At 48.7% G+C, this 21,982-nt stretch overlaps 1 protein-coding gene across 2 annotated transcripts in view; it reads right to left on the bottom strand.

The window, feature by feature from the left end:
• COL27A1 (collagen type XXVII alpha 1 chain) overlaps positions 1–21,982 on the bottom strand; it is a 1,990,256-nt gene that overhangs the window by 696,070 nt on the left and 1,272,204 nt on the right. For both annotated transcript variants that reach the window (XM_069609095.1, XM_069609096.1), the window contains exon 34: positions 17,761–17,814. In XM_069609095.1, the coding sequence (XP_069465196.1) occupies positions 17,761–17,814 (54 nt within the window). The remainder of the gene's footprint in view (positions 1–17,760; positions 17,815–21,982) is intronic.

The following is a 21,982-nucleotide window of genomic DNA, read 5'->3' as shown; positions in this document are numbered from 1 at the left end:
CATGCAATGGCCACTCCTCAGCCAAACACAATCTACACCACCCTGCCTCATGCCTATGCGATGGCCACTCCTCAGCCACACAAAATCTACACCACCCTGCCTCATGCCCATGGAATGGCCACTCCTCAGCCACACACAATCTACACCACCCTGCCTCATGCCCATGCGATGGCCACTCCTCAGCCACACACAATCTACACCACCCTGCCTCATGCCCATGCGATGGCCACTCCTCAGCCACACACAATCTACACCACCCTGCCTCATGCCCATGGAATGGCCACTCCTCAGCCACACACAATCTACACCACCCTGCCTCATGCCCATGGAATGGCCACTCCTCAGCCACACACAATCTAGACCACCCTGCCTCATGCCCATGCGATTGCCACTCCTCAGCCACACACAATCTACACCACCCTTCCTCATGCCCATGCAATGGCCACTCCTCAGCCAAACACAATCTACACCACCCTGCCTCATGCCCATGGAATGGCCACTCCTCAGCCTCACACAATCTACACCACCCTGCCTCATGCCCATGGAATGGCCACTCCTCAGCCACACACAATCTACACAACCCTGCCTCATGCCCATGCGATGGCCACTCCTCAGCCACACACAATCTACACCACCCTGCCTCATGCCCATGCGATGGCCACTCCTCAGCCACACACAATCTACACCACCCTGCCTCATGCCCATGCGATGGTCACTCCTCAGCCACACACAATCTACACCACCCTGCCTCATGCCCATGTGATGGCCACTCCTGAGCCACACACAATCTACAGCACCCTGCCTCATGCCCATGCGATGGCCACTCCTCAGCCACATACAATCTACACCACCCTGCCTCATGCCCATGCGATGGCCACTCCTCAGACACACACAATCTACACCACCCTGCCTCATGCCCATGGAATGGCCACTCCTCAGCCACACACAATCTACACCACCTTGCCTCATGCCCATGGAATGGCCACTCCTCAGCCACACACAATCTACACCACCCTGCCTCATGCCCATGCGATTGCCACTCTTCAGCCACACACAATCTACACCACCCTTCCTCATGCCCATGCGATGGCCACTCCTCAGCCAAACACAATCTACACCACCCTGCCTCATGCCCATGCAATGGCCACTCCTCAGCCACACACAATCTACACCACCCTGCCTCATGCCCATGGATGCCCACTCCTCAGCCTCACACAATCTACACCACCCTGCCTCATGCCCATGCAATGGCCACTCCTCAGCCACACACAATATACACCACCCTGCCTCATCCCCATGCAATGGCCACTCCTCAGCCACACACAATCTACACCACCCTGCCTCATGCCCATGGAATGGCCACTCCTCAGCCACACACAATCTACACCACCCTGCCTCATGCCCATGCGATGGCCACTCCTCAGCCACACACAATCTACACCACCCTGCCTCATGCCCATGCGATGGTCACTCCTCAGCCACACACAATCTACACCACCCTGCCTCATGCCCATGCGATGGCCACTCCTGAGCCACACACAATCTACACCACCCTGCCTCATGCCCATGCGATGGCCACTCCTCAGCCACATACAATCTACACCACCCTGCCTCATGCTGTCAGGTTCAGGTTCAAACTCCCCCTTCTCCTCACCTGAGTCCTCAGAGGAACGATCCTTAAGTACGGTTTCAGGCATCTTATTGTCCTTCTTCCTTTCCTTGGGGGTTGGTTATCCTTTAGTTTCCGACCTCTTCTTTCGTGTAAATAAGGTCGGGCCCCTCCAGAGGCCACCGTGACAGAGATGAGAAACTGCCCAGGGAGGCCCCTAGGAGGGCCAGCCTCGCCCCAGGGAAAAAGCCGGAGGGCAGAAAAAACCCTGGTACTGCAGAGGAACGTAAAAGTTGTTTCCAAAGACCAAAATCTAGCAATGAATCTCGTACTGCAAGATATGAATGGCTCAATTACACAGAAGAATATTCTGAACTGAAATTCAGGGGAAATGTACTGGAGCGGACAGGAAATGTAATAAAGTATAAACTGTGGTAAAGAATCCCCTAATACCGAAAGAATACTAAGTTAAGTAGGACCGGCTAGTCGCCGGGAGCAAGTAAGAAAATGAAATGTAAGTCGCGAGAGCTGTTCGCGTACAGAAAAGAAACACTGCCGTTCGCATGTTAAATAAAAGCGGCAGGGTTAGTATGGCAAGGCGCCGTGAATGCAAGCAGGGAGGATGAAAGAATAGCAACAGAAGGCAATCAGAAAATGGGTAGCAGTTAAACAGGCAGGAGTCCGTACAAAAAGCAAAGAAGAAATAGAGAACACAGATACCAAAATAGATGCCCCCCCCAGGAGGAGGGCCGGAATGCTATGGAGTAATCACAAGAAAAATGCACAAGAGTAGCACCGGAGTGCGAGCGAAGTAGCAAGAGGAAAACAGATACAACGCACCGGCAGAAGGGGAGGAGCCGGAAGTTATAGTGCAGACCGCCATGTTGGATGAGGACTAGAGCGCTACCCAGAATCGAATTAATGCCGCCAGTAATTCCACACTTTCCAGCCACCGATCCTGACAGTATACCCCCTTCTCCTCGGGGGTCCCCCTGGTTTTCCCGGGTGGAAGTGGTGAAATCTCTTAACCAATCGGGGAGCATGAATATGGCTCACTGGTTCCCAGGATCTCTCATCCAACGGATAACCCTTCCAATGCACTAGGTATTGTAACCTACCCCGGCGGTACCGGGAATCAACCAAATAGGCCACTTCATATTCTTCAGGTGTTGGTTTAACTTGAGCAAGTACCCTGTGGACTGGTCTTTGGAAAGGATCTTCCTTGTATTCCTTGAGTAAGGAGACATGGAAGACCGGATGTACCTTCTTGAGGTAATCAGGGAGTTTGATCTTAAAAGCAACAGGATTAATCCGTTGGACAATGGGGAAAGGTCCGAGGAATCGGGGGGAAAATTTACCAGAATGGACCCACCGGGGCAGGAAACGGGTAGACAACCAGACCAATTGACCCACCTGCCAAGTAGGGTTAGGGCTTCTACTCTTGTCTGCCCATTTCTTTTGAGCCTGTTGACTGACCAGGTGTGCCCTTTGCGCAAGTACATGTACCTCCTGTAAGTCCTTCAGAACCCCGTCCACAGCAGGAATCTTGGTGGAAGGTGTACTGAACCAGGGCAAATGTTGGGGATTATACCCATAGGTACAAAAAAAAGGACTCATCTGGATGGACGTATGAATTGCATTGTTGTAGGTGAACTCTGCTTGTGGAAGGAAGCGATACCAATTCTCCTGCTGAGGACTACAAAAACATCTTAGATACTGTTCCAGACTGGCATTCAATCTCTCGGTTTGTCCGTTACTCTGAGGATGGTAACCTGAAGAAAGAGCTCTGTGAATTCCCAGTGACTGGCAAAGAGAAGCCCAAAATTTCGAAGTAAATTGAGGTCCTCGATCTGAAACCACAGTCCGAGGCAACCCATGTAAGCGGACTATATCCCGGAGGAATACAGCTGCTGTCTCTGAGGCTGATGGAACATGCTTGAAAGCGGAGAAGTGAGCCAACTTACTGAAGGAGTCGACTGTTACCATGATCACAGACATATCATCCGAAGGAGGGAGATCCACGATAAAATCAGTGGAAATATGTTCCCAGGGACGTTCAGGTAAGGAGTCTTGCTGTAGTAGTCCTAGCGGTCTTCCTGTTCGATGTTTGTTGGAGGCACAAACCGAACAGGTAGAAACATATTGGCAAACGTCGTTCTGCAGAGTAGGCCACCAAAAGCCCCTGCGTAGCAAGTTATAAGTCTTCCTGACTCCTGGGTGTCCTGTTAAAGGGGAGTCGTGGCACCAGGACAGGACTAGAGTCTGAAGCTTCTTGGTGGGAATGAACAAGGCATCACCATGATAATATAACCCATCCTTGCCTTGGATGACAGAGGATGGAGGATCCGAGCCTGTCTAATATTGAGGTATCAAATCTTGAAGAAAGGATAGAGTGGATGCAACAATCCTAAGCCCTGGGAAGACCAATTCGTGTCCCCTATAGTTTCCAGAGCCTTCCCCTAGACTACGAGACAAGGCATCCGCCTTCAAATTTTCTGTACCCGGAATGTAGGTGATGTTAAAATCATATTGCAGGAAGAAATAGGCCCACCTGGCATGGCGTGCATTGGTGCATTCCATCTGTTGTAAGACCCTAAGGTTACGATGGTCAGTTCTGATTTCAAAGCTGTGAGCGGCCCCTTGCAACAGATGACGCCACTCTTGACAGGCTAACTTTATTGCCAAAAGTTCCCTTTCCAGTACTGAATAGTTGCGCTCACTAGTCGTAAGGGTCTTTAAAAAATAGGCCACAGGATGTTCCACATCGTCCTCTGACTTCTGTAGTAGGATAGCCCCGACTGCACCTATGGAAGCATCCATTTCCAAAATGTATGGTTTAGTTGGATCTGGCTGTATAAGTATAGGTGCCTTAGAAAAGCATTCCTTGAGTGTGATAAAGGCTCTTCTGGGTTGCTCATCAAAGATGAACCTTACACCCTTCTTCAACAGAGAGGTAAGCGGAAGCACAGTATTCGAAAAATTGGATATAAATCTCCGATAAAAGTTTCCTAAACCCAGGAAACTCTGTAGCTCCCTTATATTGGTAGGTTCCTTCCAGCCTTTGATAGCCTTGATCTTCATTGGGTCCATCTCTATACCCTCCTTAGATAGGATGAATCCTAAGTAGGATACTGATGTAGCTTCAAATTGGCACTTTTCCGGCTTGATAAGCAGCTGATGGAACTTAAGGCGCTGCAACACCTGTACAACTAGTCTTCTGTGTTCTGAAAGCGTCTTGGAAAATATCAAGATGTCATCCAGGTAAACCACCACTGTTATGAACAACATATCGGAAAACACCTTATCCATGTATCTTTGGAATATTGCTGGAGCATTTACAAGGCCAAATGGCATGACCCTATACTCATATAGACCAAATGGGGTGCGGAATGCCGTCTTCCACTCGTCTCCGTGTCTTATCCGCAATAGGTGATAAGCTCCTCTTAGGTCGAGCTTAGTGAAATAGACCGCTCCTTGTACGGCTTCTAATATATCCCTTATAAGTGGCATGGGATATCTGTCACGGATGGTAACCTTATTCAAGCCTCGATAGTCTATACAAGGACGTAACTCTACAGAATCCTTCTTAGGGATAAAAAATAACAAAGCCCCACAAGAAGACTTTGATTCTCGGATAAGGCCATTCTGTAGATTAGCATTCAAGTATTCCCTAAGAGCATTCCGTTCCAGAAGCGATAACGGATACATGCGTCCAAAGGGAACTATGGCTTCTGGTATCAAGTCGATGCAGCAGTCCTCTGCCCTATGAGGAGGCAGAATCTTGGGTATGGTATCCAGGAATACTTCGGAAAACGCCTGATATTGAAGAGGGACAGAAGAAATGATCATGGAATTGTGGGTAGATCTTCCTTCTTCCAATCTAGTATTGGTGGTTTGGGTGGTAGGCAGGTCCATACAGTTGGTCTTACAAAACAGTGAATCAAAGCTCACCTTATTGTCTGTCCAGTTAATGTGCGGGTTATGCCTTCTTAACCACGGGATCCCTATAACCACAGGAAAATGAGCGGCTCTGATCTGATCAAACACCAAGATCTCTTCATGGTGGCCCATCTTCATCTTCAGCGGGAAAGTCTCTGAGGTGATGGGTCCAGATGATAAAGGCCTGCCGTCAACCCCTTCTACTGAAATAGGAGTTGACTTGAGTCTGGTCGCCACCTGGTGTTCCTTGGCCCATCTAATGTCCATATAATTACCTGCTGCTCCGCAATCCAACATGGCTAATACCTCCGTGGGGGCAGAATTAGACAGCCACAGTTTCACCTTGAACACCATCAGACTGTTCTCTTCCGTGATATCTAGGGTTCTTGAGTTATTGCAAGGGTATTTGTCAAGTCCCCCGACACTTCCCTTGCAGCAGAGCGGGGCTGAAGTTTCCCTTCCGTTGAGGGGGTACCTCCGGGCAGTCTCTCAGAAAATGTTTGGAAGATCCACAGTACATACACAATCCAGTGTCCCGTCGTCTTCTTCGCTCGTCTGGAGTCAGGGGACCTCGAGTGGCTCCTATCTGCATGGGTTCTTCTGCCAAGGCTGAGGGTCTTGCTTGAGGAGAAGGAGAAGGGAGACTCACGGTCTGAGGAGTTCCTCTGGTTCGTCTTCTTTCTTGTCGTCTTTCCTGTAGGCGAAATTCTATCTGGAGAGACAATGATACCAAATCTCGGAAGGATGCTGGTCTGGCAACTCTAGCAAGCTCATCCTTAATTTCGTCGTGAAGACCTCGTCTGAAAATGGTCTGTTGGGCTGAATCTGGCCAGTCAGCCTTAGCTGCTAATCTCTGGAAGCGGGAAACGTAGGTTTGAAGATCAGAGTTTCCTTGACAAACATCCAGAATGGCTTCCAAGGAGGAGTAGAAAACCTCCGGTCTGTCAAACCTTTCCTTGAATAGTTCAACAAAACAGTCATAATCATTTAGGGACGGGTCATTATTAGTAACCAACGGTGTGACCCAGGATAATGCGTTTCCGGAAAGGTTTGCGATGATGAAACTGACCCTTGATCTGGCCGTTTCATAAGCATGGGTCCTGAAGGCAAAGTACACCTTACATGCATCTAGAAAGTCCTTAAGACCTCCAGGGTCCCCGTTGTACTTGCCGAAAGAGAGTGGCATAGTGGGCAAGTCACCATGATCATCCCGACGTAAAACTACCTGTTGTCGGAGTGCAATATTCTCCGTTCTCAGGGCTTGAACCTCCACAGTTAAATTCTGCATTGCAGCAAACAGTTCTTGGTATTGCTCCAATGATGCCATAGTGTGAGTTGGGCGTTGTATGCTGTCAGGTTCAGGTTCAAACTCCCCCTTCTCCTCACCTGAGTCCTCAGAGGAACGATCCTTAAGTACGGTTTCAGGCTTCTTATTGTCCTTCTTCCTTTCCTTGGGTTGGTTATCCTTTAGTTTCCGACCTCTTCTTTCGTGTAAATAAGGTCGGGCCCCTTCAGAGGCCACCGTGACAGAGATGAGAAACTGCCCAGGGAGGCCCCTAGGAGGGCCAGCCTCGCCCCAGGGAAAAAGCCGGAGGGCAGAAAAAACCCTGGTACTGCAGAGGGACGTAAAAGTTGTTTCCAAAGACCAAAATCTAGCTATGAATCTCGTACTGCAAGATGTGAATGGCTCAATTACACAGAAGAATATTCTGAACTGAAATTCAGGGGAAAAGTACTGGAGCGGACAGGAAATGTAATAAAGTATAAACTGTGGTAAAGAATCCCCTAATACCGAAAGAATACTAAGTTAAGTAGGACCGGCTAGTCGCCGGGAGCAAGTAAGAAAATGAAATGTAAGTCGCGAGAGCTGTTCGCGTACAGAAAAGAAACACTGCCGTTCGCATGTTAAATAAAAGCGGCAGGGTTAGTATGGCAAGGCGCCGTGAATGCAAGCAGGGAGGATGAAAGAATAGCAACAGAAGGCAATCAGAAAATGGGTAGCAGTTAAACAGGCAGGAGTCCGTACAAAAAGCAAAGAAGAAATAGAGAACACAGATACCAAAATAGATGGCCCCCCCAGGAGGAGGGCCGGAATGCTATGGAGTAATCACAAGAAAAATGCACAAGAGTAGCACCGGAGTGCGAGCGAAGTAGCAAGAGGAAAACAGATACAACGCACCGGCAGAAGGGGAGGAGCCGGAAGTTATAGTGCAGACCGCCATGTTGGATGAGGACTAGAGCGCTACCCAGAATCGAATTAATGCCGCCAGTAATTCCACACTTTCCAGCCACCGATCCTGACACATGCCCATGCGATTGCCACTCCTCAGCCACACACAATCTACACCACCCTTCCTCATGCCCATGCGATGGCCACTCCTCAGCCAAACACAATCTACAACACCCTGCCTCATGCCCATGCGATGGCCACTCCTCAGCCACACACAATCTACACCACCCTGCCTCATGCCCATGGAATGGCCACTCCTCAGCCACACACAATCTACACCACCCTGCCTCATGCCCATGCGATTGCCACTCCTCAGCCACACACAATCTACACCACCCTGCCTCATGCCCATGCGATTGCCACTCCTCAGCCACACACAATCTACACCACCCTGCCTCATGCCCATGGAATGGCCACTCCTTAGCCACACACAATCTACACCACCCTGCCTCATGCAATGACCACTCCTCAAAATGCACTCACCCACCACCTACCTGCATCACGCTCATCTAACGCCGCTAGTTTTTAATGCGCGTTCTCCACACCTACCTGTGCCCCCCCATGGAATGCAATGCAATGGGCCGCTCTTTGACTGCGACACGGCAGTCTCACTGCTGTCTGATTAGCCACTATCAATGGGATGTCCATCTATGCCTTCAAAGAAGGCCCAGAACCTGGGAGCCATGTGTGATGGCAAGCTGAGGAGTGGTGAACAATGCCACCGTCCACTCCAAGGTCATTTCCGGCATTGACCAATGCAACGCCATGTGCCAGGAGCTCCCTGGCAAGATCAGCCACGCTCCAAAGAGCAAGAAATGGCAGAAACCCCTCCTGGTCTTTCTAGCTCCCTCCAGCTGATTGCAGAGGGTCGCTATCAGTTCCCCTTTCAAAACATATCATTCTTGACCCAAGGCACTGATAGAAGATTTCATAACATATCCATACATTCACTTCCCCATATCATTTTTGGCAAATTGTTTGCCTTAGTCAACATCATTCTCGTATTAAAAGTGCGAAATTCTCTATTGTGTTTCTATTGTGTTGGATGCACGAGTGTCCTGTGGTTCTGGGGAGTGGGGAGGAGGGAAGGAAGGAGAAATCATTTTTGGAGGATTCATTTCCGTGATAAGATCACGTGAGCATGTGGAAGCTTGACCGTAACCTCGAGTTAAGGTTGTTCCGATGGCGGGTTGTTGCCGGATATAGAACTGGGTCTTGGTACCTAGTGTATCGCCATCGGGTCTTTCCTGTAGTTTAGGAAACGGTTGCTATTAATAGTGATCGGGTTCGATTTAAGGCCTAACTGCCCATTCTGCTCTTACGCCTGGAATCGGTGAACTGCTGCTTACATGTGTTCCTACTGAGCCTGCAGCGTAGGGGATGGCCACTAAAATGTGCCCTCGCCTGAACCCCTCTTATAAATACCGCGGAGACGCCGGACAGCATGCACGGTGTACCTGGCCCCATCACTCCTAGCGCCCCACTCTGGGAGGCAGACATGGCCGGGCCCTCCGCCCACCACTGGCAGCCTTGTTCCTGCAGGAGGGATTCAGGGCACCCAGAGTGAGTTGGAATTTCTGATGGGAAACACAATTCGAAGATACAGAAGCTGCAGGAACTGGACTGAAGCGTTGCCAAAAACAGCAGAGGAGAGGAGATCGCCTTTCATTCAGAGCAGCAGCTTCGAAAATATTTGCAGCTGGGAATAAACCTGCGGGCAGCTCCAGCTTTCAAAAACAGCGACCCAGTGGAGTCAGTGATGGGGCCAGAGTTACCTGTTGGCTGGCCATGGGAAACCGCAGCAGCAGGCAGCCACAATGGGCCACAGGCTGGCCCTACCGTGCACAATCCCCACCCTCTGCCCTGGCACCTGGTACCATACCCCAGCCACAGGCCTCTGGGCAAAGACTCTGCAGCTGTCCTGACACCTGGTCCTAGTCCCGCAGCACTCCCTGGCACACAATGCAGAGCACTGGCCCCTTCCCTGGCCCCTGCTTAGTCGTGAACCCATAGACCTTGGGCCCTTTAAGACGAGGCAGCAATACTTAGAGGTGGATGCAGAAGTTACTGAAACATCAAAAATCAAAACGACTCAGGCAGTTGGCAAAACTTAGTTCTGTTTTAATATCAATTATCTAAAACTGGGAGTTACAACAGACATCATTCAACGTTCGCTCGAACTCTCAATACATTTTACAAACAACATAGCTTTTATAATCAAAATTCGTTATTACTGCCGTCACACTATGTGACCAGCTACAAAAACCTACAGAGAGTTCTGTTTGGTTTACAAGGAATGTCTAAGTGTACGTTCCATACTAACGGGGGCTGCGATTGGGTATCTGAGTCAGGTGGGCAACTAAGCCCATCCCTAGTGACAAGTCATCTTCATCGTCATAAAATACACAAACTATAGGGCTCCCTCGTACGTGGCCCTCTACAGTTGGTTGGCACGCTTGTACCCTTCTGGAATATTCCACACACTAGCAGCACGCAGGCTAGTGTCCCAGGTGCATGGATTGTCAGCGTGGTCTTGCCTCCCCACCCAATTAGCCCACATCTATCATCACTCCTACAGACTGCCAGTCAATTAAGGCTTTGAACTTGGTCTGGCAGAAGCTCTCTGTGCCCAGAATAAGAGGGAGTATATTCTTGGCTTCGGTGCAGCTCGACACAATGTTTATTTGGATCTGACCATGTGACTTGGAGACCCCTTTTTTTAGCCTTGTGCAGCATTAAATTCTATTAAATGATGACCTCTTGACACCTTCAGTGAAGTTTCTTTCTTTCTCACGTTCATGTGACTACTGGATGGACACCCAGGCTCACTGTGGCCTCGTCTTCCTGGTGCTGCGCCAGCCAATCCTTGCTTGATTTCTCCATCGCCTTTACTTATTTTAGAACTGCACCACACTGAAAAACCCTTTCCAATCACAGGGTTTCCAGCCTTGCTTAAAGTGCATTGGGGAATATCCAGGTTCTGTACATTCCTATGTATTATACATGGGTGCATCGCCGCAACTATTCTCTACGTAGCCAGCCTTAAGATTGCTTTGTCTACTTGCGTTACTGCCTCTGTACAAGTGTAAACTGATTTGTATTTTCTTCAGCGTTTCTGTAGCGTGAGCATCTTCACCCCGAGCCCAAAATGTTGCTCATCTTTCCCACCTCATCTTTGATTTCTATAGAATGTCTACATCGTCTTGTCTTACATATCTTTTCAGGGTACGTCAGTTCTATTTTGCATGATGTCACCTAATCTTCTTTCTCGTTCAAATGCACACTGCCTCTGGAACTTCATCCAAAAGAACACTATTTCTTCCTGTATGTATGTAGGGTTTTCTCAATGGGTACCTTGTCTTGAGGGTTCTTTGCGGTTTAGGCATTCTTACTGGAACTGCACGTGTCGCCATTTCCGGTTCCCAACATATAGGCAACATGGAGGCAGAGCTTTGAATGGGGCACTTGGCTCCTCCTCTACAGTCGCTTACTACTCCCCAAACCCCTTTGATGCCTACTACCAACCCCTTTCTTTGACACCTGGTGACAAAGCCCATACTCCCGGTCAGAGTTTCCCAACTCGTGGTGGAATCCACAGATTTAGGCACATGGCCATAGACCCACCTCTCCTGGCCCTCAGCCACAGGGACCAACCTCCTGCACCAGAAGCTGGCTACAGCCTTTGCCCCGTGGGGCCATAACTAAATGGGGTTCCAGGTGGTTGTGGGTGCTTTTTTCTGAGATGGTTGCTCTGCTCACCTCACTACAAGGGCTGTTTGAGCACATCTCAAGTGTGTCACGCAACCACACACCAGAAACATCTAGTACCATGCATGGTCAGCTCTAGATATGAAGTCCATCACTGTGCATGCAAGTTCTGTGCATGCATGGTCTGCTCTACATATCGAGTACATGAAACCTGCAAGTTCTGTGCATGCATGGTCTGCTCTACATATCGAGTACATGAAACCTGCAAGTTCTTTACATGCATGGTCTGCTCTAGATATTGAGTCCATCACACGTGCAAGTTCTGTGCATGCATGTTCTGCTCCAGATATCAAGTCCATCACACATGCAAGTTCTGTGCATGCATGGTCAGCTCTAGATATCAAGTGCATCACACATGCACATTCTGGGCATGCACATTCTGCTCTAGATATCAAGTCCAACATCCATGCAAGTTCTGTGCATGCATGGTCGGCTCTAGATATCAAGTGCATCACACATGCACATTCTGGGCATGCACATTCTGCTCTAGATATCAAGTCCAACATGCATGCAAGTTTGGGGCATGCATGGTCGGCTCTAGATATCAAAAGCATCACACATGCACATTCTGGGCATGCACATTCTGCTCTAGATATCAAGTACAACATGCACGCAAGTTCTGTGCATGCATGGTCGGCTCTAGATATCAAGTCCAATGTGCATGCAAGTTCTCTGCATGCACGGTGTGCGCTAGATATTGCGCTCAAAGTATATCTGCCGAATATCTGCAGGAGAAATTTGTGCTGTATACCCCCACATGCGCTCTGCGTTCTCGATCCGCCCTTTTGGTGGCAGTTCCTCAGATCAAACTCTCACAAACAGGTGGACGGGCTTTCTGTGTGGCTGCTGCCAAAGCCTGGAATGATTTGCCTCTTGACCTCCACGGAACGGTGGACCATTTTACCTCACGTCGGCGGTTGAAAACTCTTTTATTCTAGCTACATTTAGACATAGTAATCCCTGTATGTAATCTGCGCCAAGATGCCTCCGGGCGTATGTACGCTCAATAAATTCAATTAACATAACACAATTTATCACACAATCGCCTTTATCGTTCTAACTATTGTCACGGCCACTTCTTATATCTTGTATTACCTGAACTGCTTTGCTCTACGCCAGTTTCTATTTCACAATGACTCGATCTAACGCCCTGGCCCATTATACATGCATCTAGCCTGTCTATTAGGGATCCAAATCGCTCACTTACTCGTACTATTATTATTGGCTCAACTGTTAAGCGCGCTCTCACATCAATGACTGCAAAGAGATGTAATAACAGTGCTGCTGTGTCCCAACTTGCAATACATGTATATTGAATTGGTACTGGAGTCCGGAATAGCAGACTAGACAAATGCGGGGAAACTGTTTGCTGTGCCTTGACTCATAACAGCTTTGTTTGCTCATAGCCTAACCACTACTACTCCCTACATATCGACCTAAGTGATCACCTCCTTGGCATTTCTTAAACCTGTAACTACACAGCAACCTAGTCGCTCTTAACCATGTTAGTTTGGTTAGCCATCGCTATGTTCCCATACCACTTTATACCTGACCACACTCCCTGCCTAGGTAGTCATTACATTATACACGGAAATGGGCTCTCTAGAGCAGCTTGTCCCAGGCACCACCCGATTCCATGCCCTACGCCCTTTTTGCCCACACTATCACCTTTCACACCTGCCACGAATGACGTTACCCTCATTAAACCAATGGCAAATACTCAAGGAACCCATCTTGAAGCCTTTACCACGATTCACCATAAACACACACAGAAGCACAGTCATGCAGTAGGGCTCCAATCACCACCTATCTCAGGCAATGACAGACGACAACGTCTAAGAGCTTGCACCCAGTACCATGCCAAGTATCACACAACTCTTGATGTTCTAACCACTACTCCCATCACCAAAGCGCCGCCAAGCGACCACCCGCCTTCGCCCAAATCCAACAGCACATCCTCGTCTACCCCCAAACGAGTAACCACAACATCAGAAGGAACCCACATTCCTAAACCTCCCTCCACACTCAAATGCTCACTCATAAACGCTCGCCCCTTAGGAGCTCATGCTATTGAAATACACAACATCATACTAGAATCGAAACTGGATATCCTAGTCATCACCAAATCATGGCTCCACCCTGCCTCAGGCCCGCACCTCATCATTGCTATCCCACCAGACTACACCATCCTCAGAACAGATAGAACCCATTCACATGGAGTTGGAGTAGCCATCATTGCAAAAATTAAACTTAATCTAAGATCATGCCAAATTGAAAGTCTAAAAGGACACAAAGTCCTACTAGCCAAACTTCCGATAGATGGGAAAACAACTATCAATATTATAGTCACTTACAGAGCCCCCAACTCCAGCAATCAGACAGAGACTGACATCCCGCTACTATTGGCACCCATCATTAAACCTAAAACCAAATGCATACTTCTGGGAGACTTTAATTTGGGATTTAACCACAGCCAGAATCCTAAAGCAGAAGCCCTACATTCAGCCATGAAGGATATGAGCTTCACTCAATTAGTGAACGCCCCCACACATTCCAAAGCAAGAACCCTGGATTGGATCCTTTCACTCAACACTGACATTACTATTGATGCCATTTCACATCTAGACCTGTCAGACCATCACAATATCATGTTCACCATCAACTCCATTCCTCCTGTGGCTAAGGAGGGGATTCCTAATTCCTTTGAAACCAGAAACCTCTGCAAACTCACTCCCAAAACGCTAGAACCATTGTTTCTCAAAGCATTGGAAGCACATTCATTCACCAACGACAACCCCAACCCACTAGCAGACACATATCATAATTGCCTCACATCTACTATCAATGTTGTAGCCCCACTCATCACCAAAACCAAGCGTTCAGAAAAACGCTCATGCTTCTGGTTCAACGAGGAACTAATCTCACTCAGAAGAACCAAACGGGCCCTTCAACATACTTTTACAAAACTACCCTTACCAGAAAACAAATCTGCCTTCCAAGAAGCAAATAGAAATTACAAAAAAGAGATCGTCACACAAAAAACCAATGCCTTCAACACTCGGGTCATCAATGCTGCATGCGACTCCAAAGAACTCTTCACAATACTAAGAGAACTGGAAAATCCAACACCCATCACCAATTGCACTAATACTAGTATAGAACGGTGCACCACGATCCAAGACACGCTTACCTCAAAGAACAACCGCCTTCAAAATAAAATCCAAACCAAAAAACAAGCTCTAGCAGATAAATATGACAATGACAACCAACCCCCCATCCCCCACCGACAACACCAAACCTATCTTCCAATTCACACCTGTTTCACAAGCTTTAGTGTTCAACACCATCTCCAAAATTAAAGCATCCAATGGCAAGGGAGACGCTGTCCTGGCAAAAGTAGTAAAATCCTGTGCCCACGCACTGACACCCATCATAACGAAATTCGTAAATGCCTCCTTTGCCAAAAACATAGTGCCAGCTTGCATCAAAGATCCTGGGTTACCCCATTATTAAAGAAGCCTAACCTTGACCCCACAGTGCCCACCAACTACAGACAAATAACAAAGGTCTCATTCCTTTTACAAATCCTGGACAAAATAGCATACAGTCAGGCCCAGGCACACTTGGAACAAAACCAGCTCCTTGGCACCAGATAATCTGGCTTCCACCTCAGTACTAAAACAGCCCTTCTGGACCTCAAAATCCAAATGGATTTTATCAGAGACTCAGGAAAGCTCTGTGTCCTCCTTCTTCTAGACCTTTCCGCAGCATTCAACCTTGTCGACCATAACAAACTCTGCTCCACCCTAGCTAAAGACTTTAACTTTTCTAAGGACCCAACCTCCTGGATCACATCATTCCCTCCAGAGTGTCCATAAGCAAAGATGTCGCAGACCACATACCAGTCCCCATAGGTGTTCCACAAGGTTCCTGCCTATCCCCCTCCCTCTACAACGCCTACAGGAAGCTCCTCTTCTCAGCTCTGGATGACATGGGAGTCATTTACACAAACTTTGCAGATGACACCCAGATCCTCATCACTCTTTCAGGAAACTACACACAAGACACCACCACTATAAATAACATTTATTCCATAATCCAAAACTGGATGGCCTCAAATAGCCTCTGTCTCAATGACAAACAGACAGAGATCCTCATTGTAGGACCACAAGCCAAAATCAACACCCTTCAGCCAGACTACGCCACCATTAACATAGACAGAACTATCATCCCAGTCCTCAAACATGTAAAAACACTAGGAATTTACTTAGACTCCAATCTATCTTTAAACAAACACATTAGCTCTCTCTCCTCCTCCTCCTCATACACGTCTAAGCTGATCTCACTCAACGCCAATTCCTGACCCCTGCTAACTCCATCACTTTAGCCAGGGCCTTGATACTATCCAGACTTGACTACTGCAACATACTATTTCTAGGCACCACAGCCACTAACCACAAGAAACATCAATTCATCCAAAATAAAGCCCTCAGGGCTGCCCTGGGAATAAGAAAATCTGAGCACATGTCTAACTCTAGAATAGAGCACCATTGGCTACCTATCAAAGATAGAATCTTATTCAAAACATTATGCATCACATTCAAATGTCTACATGATAATGCACCTATATACCTTAACCATGTAATAACCAAAAAAACTATTACCAGAACCTTAAGATCCAACAATCTCTCACTACTCTCAGTCCCCCACGTCAAAAAGATCAGAGCAGGAGGCGCAAGCTTTCAGTATTTAGCCCCCAAACACTCCAACGCGCTGCCACTCCATATTAAAAATGAGACAACCCTCACTGGTTTAAAAAAACGAGTGCAAATGTGGATTTTTAATCAAGTGCATCTCTCTGTTTCAAAATACACTGTTCCTGTATATTTGCTAAGGTCATGTATATATATTCTCTGTAATGCTCTTGTATATTTCTTGCCAATTGTTATTGTTAATGTTATGCCTTATAACTTATTCATTTTCAAGCTGTCTGTAACTTCGCCGTGATACCTAAGGGTCTGGGCGAGTAACAAATGTAATAAAATAAATAAAAATAAAACAACATAAAGCCTTTGTTTAAACCAAGCTTTACCTTTCTGAAATGTTCTCTCATGCTTACCAATAACTAATCCCCCACCACAAGCATGTTACCCCCCCTCATCCGACATATATTTGCCTTCCATATTTGTTCATCTGCTGGATAGCTCCACCCTCCCCCCTTTCTTAATTTCCTCCCACCCCTCCTCTTCACTACCCACACACTAAGGTCTGTTAGTTTCCTGACAAGGTAACAATAGCTTCTTGGACTGTAAGGCTATTACGTGGCTGATGGCTACTACATGGCTGATGGCTACTACGTGGCTGATGGCCACTTCAGGGCTGATGGCTACTCTGTGGTTGATGGCTACTACGTGGCTGATGGCCACTACGTGGCTGATGGCTACTAAGTGGCTGATGGCTACTAAGTGGCTGATGACTACTATGTGGCTGATGACTACTATGTGGCTGATGGCTACTATGTGGCTGATGGCTACTCCGTGGTGGTTGTAGGTGAAAGGGTCAACTGCAATTGATTTGAATGCAATAGTTTCGAGTCAAAAGGAAGGAAAAAAAAGGTCACATTTATTTTTGTTTTTTTTAATTTTTTTGGGCGGGGTCCCCCCTCCAAACCCCAGTTTTTGGTGTAAAAACCACTTTTTTTTTCCTATACGGAAGCCAAAAAAAGAATACATTTTAAAAAGGCATTCAACCTTTTTTTTGGTCCTTTTGACTCAAAACTATTGTAATTCGAATCAATGTATTCGACCCTTTGACTGGACACCCTCCGTGGCTGATTGCTACTACGTGGCTGATGGCTACGACATGGCTGATGGCTACTCCATGGCTGATGGCTACTACGTGGCTGTTGGCTAGTACGTGGCTGTTGGCTAGTACGTGGCTGTTGGCTAGTACGTGGCTGACGGCTACTCCATGGCTGATGGGCGCAGAATAAATATTTGATAACATACCATAACAACTCTTCACCGCTTTTAACCCTGCTTATCATTTATCATGGAAAGCAGAGTCATCACTCACCTGTGTTCACGTGGTACCTGTCAAGGTTCTCTCTACAGTGATGTGGGTACCGCTACAACCCACCCTGAAACAAGCCTTGCTAATCTCTGGATAAGGGGTGAGGGAGGATGGGCTCAAGATTTCAAAGAATCAATCTTACCTTCATCCCAGGTTCACCGGGCAAGCCAGCTTCCCCCAACAGGCCAGGTGGTCCCTACAAGCAAAGAAATCAGTTATTTAGACTATCACACGATAACCGCTAGGCTGCCAAGAAAGTCTGTACTGGGGTGAGTAAAAGAGGGGCCTCTAAAGGGTGACACAACAGAGTCCCGTGTCTCATGCCCTGCCCTAGAGTGTCTATTGTGTGATAGAGGAATACCCCATCACTAGTGAAATCAGGAATGTGATAAAGTATTGCCCGGTCTCGAGAGCAGCTAGGTGTGTGATAGAGCAATGTTCATCTCTAGAGCAGCCAAGTGTAATAGAGAAGTGCCTCATCTCTAAAGCTGCCAGGTGTGTGATAGAAGGTGTTCACCATCTCTAGAGCAGTTAGGTGTGATAGAGAAGCACCCCATCTCTAGAGCAGCCAGGCATGTGATAGAGGAGCACACAATTTCTAGATAAGTCGGGTGTATGATAGAGGCACACCTCATGTCTACAGCAGCTAGGCATGCTAGAGGAGTATACCATCTCTAGAGCAGTCATGTTTGTACAGAGAAGTACCCATTGTTAGGGAGACTTCTCAAGAATGTGCTCATGTCCCTTACCTCTTGAGACCCCCAGCAACTCTGCTGGATTTCTAGGATTTTAATTTTTACCTGGAAAGAGTGTGAGCCTTTTTTCCCACTCTTTCATGTATTTTGATGTGTGTTTTACTTTTGTGTTCTTGGGATATGGAGTTTTTAAACAACTCCATAGGCATCATCTTTTTCTTGTGTGTCACACAGCACCTCCAGTGCAGTGGCACAGGGGTGTCTTTCAGACTCCCCAAGGTTTATATACCTTCTCTGGGACTGACTACTGTCTCCCAGAGCATGTAAAGTTAAATTGACTTTGCTAGTCTTTTTAAATTCATAGACACAGCACACACTATCTTCCTATAGAGTGCTGGGGGGGTTGCCTAGCATTCCCTGTGTCTAAACACTCATGTAACAGTCAAATGTTACCTTTTCCTCTTGAAATGGCTGATGGCAGTGGTTTTAGAACAAACTACCATGATTTTTTCTGGCCGCGAACACGGGTAGCTAAAAATCAAGTCAGCCATGTTTTTCAATATGGCGCCCATGACCCCACTGTAAAAACAGACTCTGGTCATCTTTTGTCACTGTTTCTTTTAGCTAAGGTCCTTCTTGTGTTTAACTCTGCGTGCCAAACCAGGTTTGGTCCCTTTGTTCGATGCCCTTTGATGGGTTTCAGTGCTGAAGCCCTCCTCTGGTGCCTGAGTGTCTGGGGTGGACAGGATGTGAGGGAGGTGCCGAAACTCCCTGTGCTTAGTCTCCTAGGAGACCTGAGTGCACTCTGGCGTGATTGGCCGGCTGGCTATCTGGCAAGGACAGCCACCCTGCTGTGTGAGTGACAGCCAAGCTGGAATGAATGGGGGAAAACTGTTTAAAAGCAGGTCTCTGGGACTTGGAAAGCAGAGTCGACCAGTGGAACGAAAGAACCGAAGACGAGCTGAAGGAAGACGACTGCTGCACTCGTGGACCATTGGTTTGCCTGGTGAAGCCCTGCTGTAGGTCTGAATTGCCTGAAACCCCATCGACAGAGAAGCTCCTTCAAGGACGACTTCTTCCCTTGAGCTGGTGGGACCAACCAACACGTAAGCCACCTGGACACCGTCTCCATACTGGTCGAATTTTCATCAGAGTGCTGTTGAAAACCGGATAGCCAGTGAGAAGGATACCAGTTTGTGGACTTTTAAGGCACTCACACCTTAAAACCGACGCTTAGCCCAGCTTGTGGCCTCTTCCCTGGGCAACCTCCCAACGTCCTCCTTCTTGTAGCCATGACTGAAGCTCAGGAACAGCGAGATTTGCAGGAACTGCCAGGAACAACTGCCTCAGCTACAGCTTTTCTTCATATATAAGGTACTGTGCAAACGCGGTGTGCAAATCCATTCTGCCGCAGTGAAAGTTTGTGAAACTTTCCCAACTTTGGAGTCTTGTTCGCTCCTAATCTGACATATAACTCTTTTTCTGGCAAACTACTTCTTCGAACATTGACAAAGACTAAACCGTTTACTACCAAAACTGTGCTATCCTATCCAAGACTCTGAACCATTGACTTTGGCCCAGGCCTATTGAATTGAATTGCCAGTTTTAGTTTACTGAAAACCTTTGCCCTGCCTATGAAAGTAAGTGTGCTTTAATTCTTGTAACCTTTGTCTTTCTACCCCTTTTGAAAGTTACTGAAGTGCCATTTTGCTCCCACTTCAGGGGAGTCTAACTTGTTCAGAAACATATTGGTTGCGTATTAGATTGTGATACTGAGCTGCTTCTTACTAGCATTTTCAACTAACTGTGTAAATAAATGTATATTCTTTTACCAAGAAACCTTGAGTAAGTGTTTGTTTGGATTGCAAGTCCTTTGTGTAACATCTTGTACTGCTCACATTTCTCTTGAGATAAGCCTGGCTGCTCAGCCACTGCTACCACATAACTGTGTAGTACAGGCTTGTACCAAAGGTGAATTTGTACTGTCACTTGTAGTCTTAATTGTGTGTAGTGTTCCCAAAGGGTACTGCATATAGTTCTGCCTAACAATGCGACTGTCCCCATCAGAGGAAGTGGGTGCATGGGACAGTCCCCAGCAGAGGAAGTGGGTGCATGGGACTGTCCCCAGCAGAGGTGGTGGGTGCATGGGACAGTCCCCAGCAGAGGTGGTGGGTGCATGGGACAGTCCCCAGCAGAGGTGGTGGCCCATGGGACAGTCCCCAGCAGAGGTGGTGGCCCATGGGACAGTCCCCAGCAGAGGTTGTGGGTGCATGGGACTGTCCCCAGCAGAGGTGGTGGCCCATGGGACAGTCCCCAGCAGAGGTGGTGGGTGCATGGGACAGTCCCCAGCAGAGGTGGTGGGTGCATGGGACAGTCCCCAGCAGAGGTGGTGGGTGCATGGGACAGTCCCCAGCAGAGGTGGTGGGTGCATGGGACAGTCCCCAGCAGAGGTGGTGGGTGCATGCGACAGTCCCCAGCAGAGGTGGTGGCCCATGGGACTGTCCCCAGCAGAGGTGGTGGGTGCATGGGACTGTCCCCAGCAGAGGTGGTGGCCCATGGGACAGTCCCCAGCAGAGGTGGTGGCCCATGGGACAGTCCCCAGCAGAGGTGGTGGGTGCTTGGGACTGTCCCAGCAGAGGTGGTGGGTGCATGGGACAGTCCCCAGCAGAGGTGGTGGGTGCATGCGACAGTCCCCAGCAGAGGTGGTGGGTGCATGGGACAGTCCCCAGCAGAGGTGGTGGGTGCATGGGACTGTCCCCAGCAGAGGTGGTGGGTGCATTCGACAGTCCCCAGCAGAGGTGGTGGCCCATGGGACAGTCCCCAGCAGAGGTTGTGGGTGCATGGGACTGTCCCCAGCAGAGGTGGTGGCCCATGGGACAGTCCCCAGCAGAGGTGGTGGCCCATGGGACAGTCCCCAGCAGAGGTGGTGGCTGCATGGGACTGTCCCCAGCAGAGGTGGTGGGTGCATGGGACAGTTCCCAGCAGAGGTGGTGGGTGCATGGGACTGTCCCCAGCAGAGGTGGTGGGTGCATGGGACAGTCCCCAGCAGAGGTGGTGGGTGCATGGGACTGTCCCCAGCAGAGGTGGTGGCCCATGGGACAGTCCCCAGCAGAGGTGGTGGGTGCATGGGACAGTCCCCAGCAGAGGTGGTGGGTGCATGGGACAGTCCCCAGCAGAGGTGGTGGGTGCATGGGACTGTCCCCAGCAGAGGTGGTGGGTGCATGGGACAGTCCCCAGCAGAGGTTGTGGGTGCATGGGACTGTCCCCAGCAGAGGTGGTGGCCCATGGGACAGTCCCCAGGAGAGGTGGTGGGTGCATGGGACAGTCCCCAGCAGAGGTGGTGGGTGCATGGGACAGTCCCCAGCAAAGGTGGTGGGTGCATGCGACAGTCCCCAGCAGAGGTGGTGGGTGCATGGGACAGTCCCCAGCAGAGGTGGTGGGTGCATGGGACAGTCCCCAGCAGAGGTGGTGGGTGCATGGGACAGTCCCCAGCAGAGGTGGTGGGTGCATGCAACAGTCCCCAGCAGAGGTGGTGAGTGCATGCGACAGTCCCCAGCAGAGGTGGTGGCCCATGGGACAGTCCCCAGCAGAGGTGGTGGCCCATGGGACAGTCCCCAGCAGAGGTGGTGGGTGCATGGGACTGTCCCCAGCAGAGGTGGTGGCCCATGG

This window comes from Ambystoma mexicanum, chromosome 8 (genome assembly GCF_040938575.1).
Source record: "Ambystoma mexicanum isolate Mex_15411 chromosome 8, UKY_AmexF1_1, whole genome shotgun sequence".
Classification (NCBI taxonomy): Eukaryota; Metazoa; Chordata; class Amphibia; order Caudata; family Ambystomatidae; genus Ambystoma; species Ambystoma mexicanum.
This window is presented reverse-complemented; position numbering and strand designations above follow the sequence as displayed.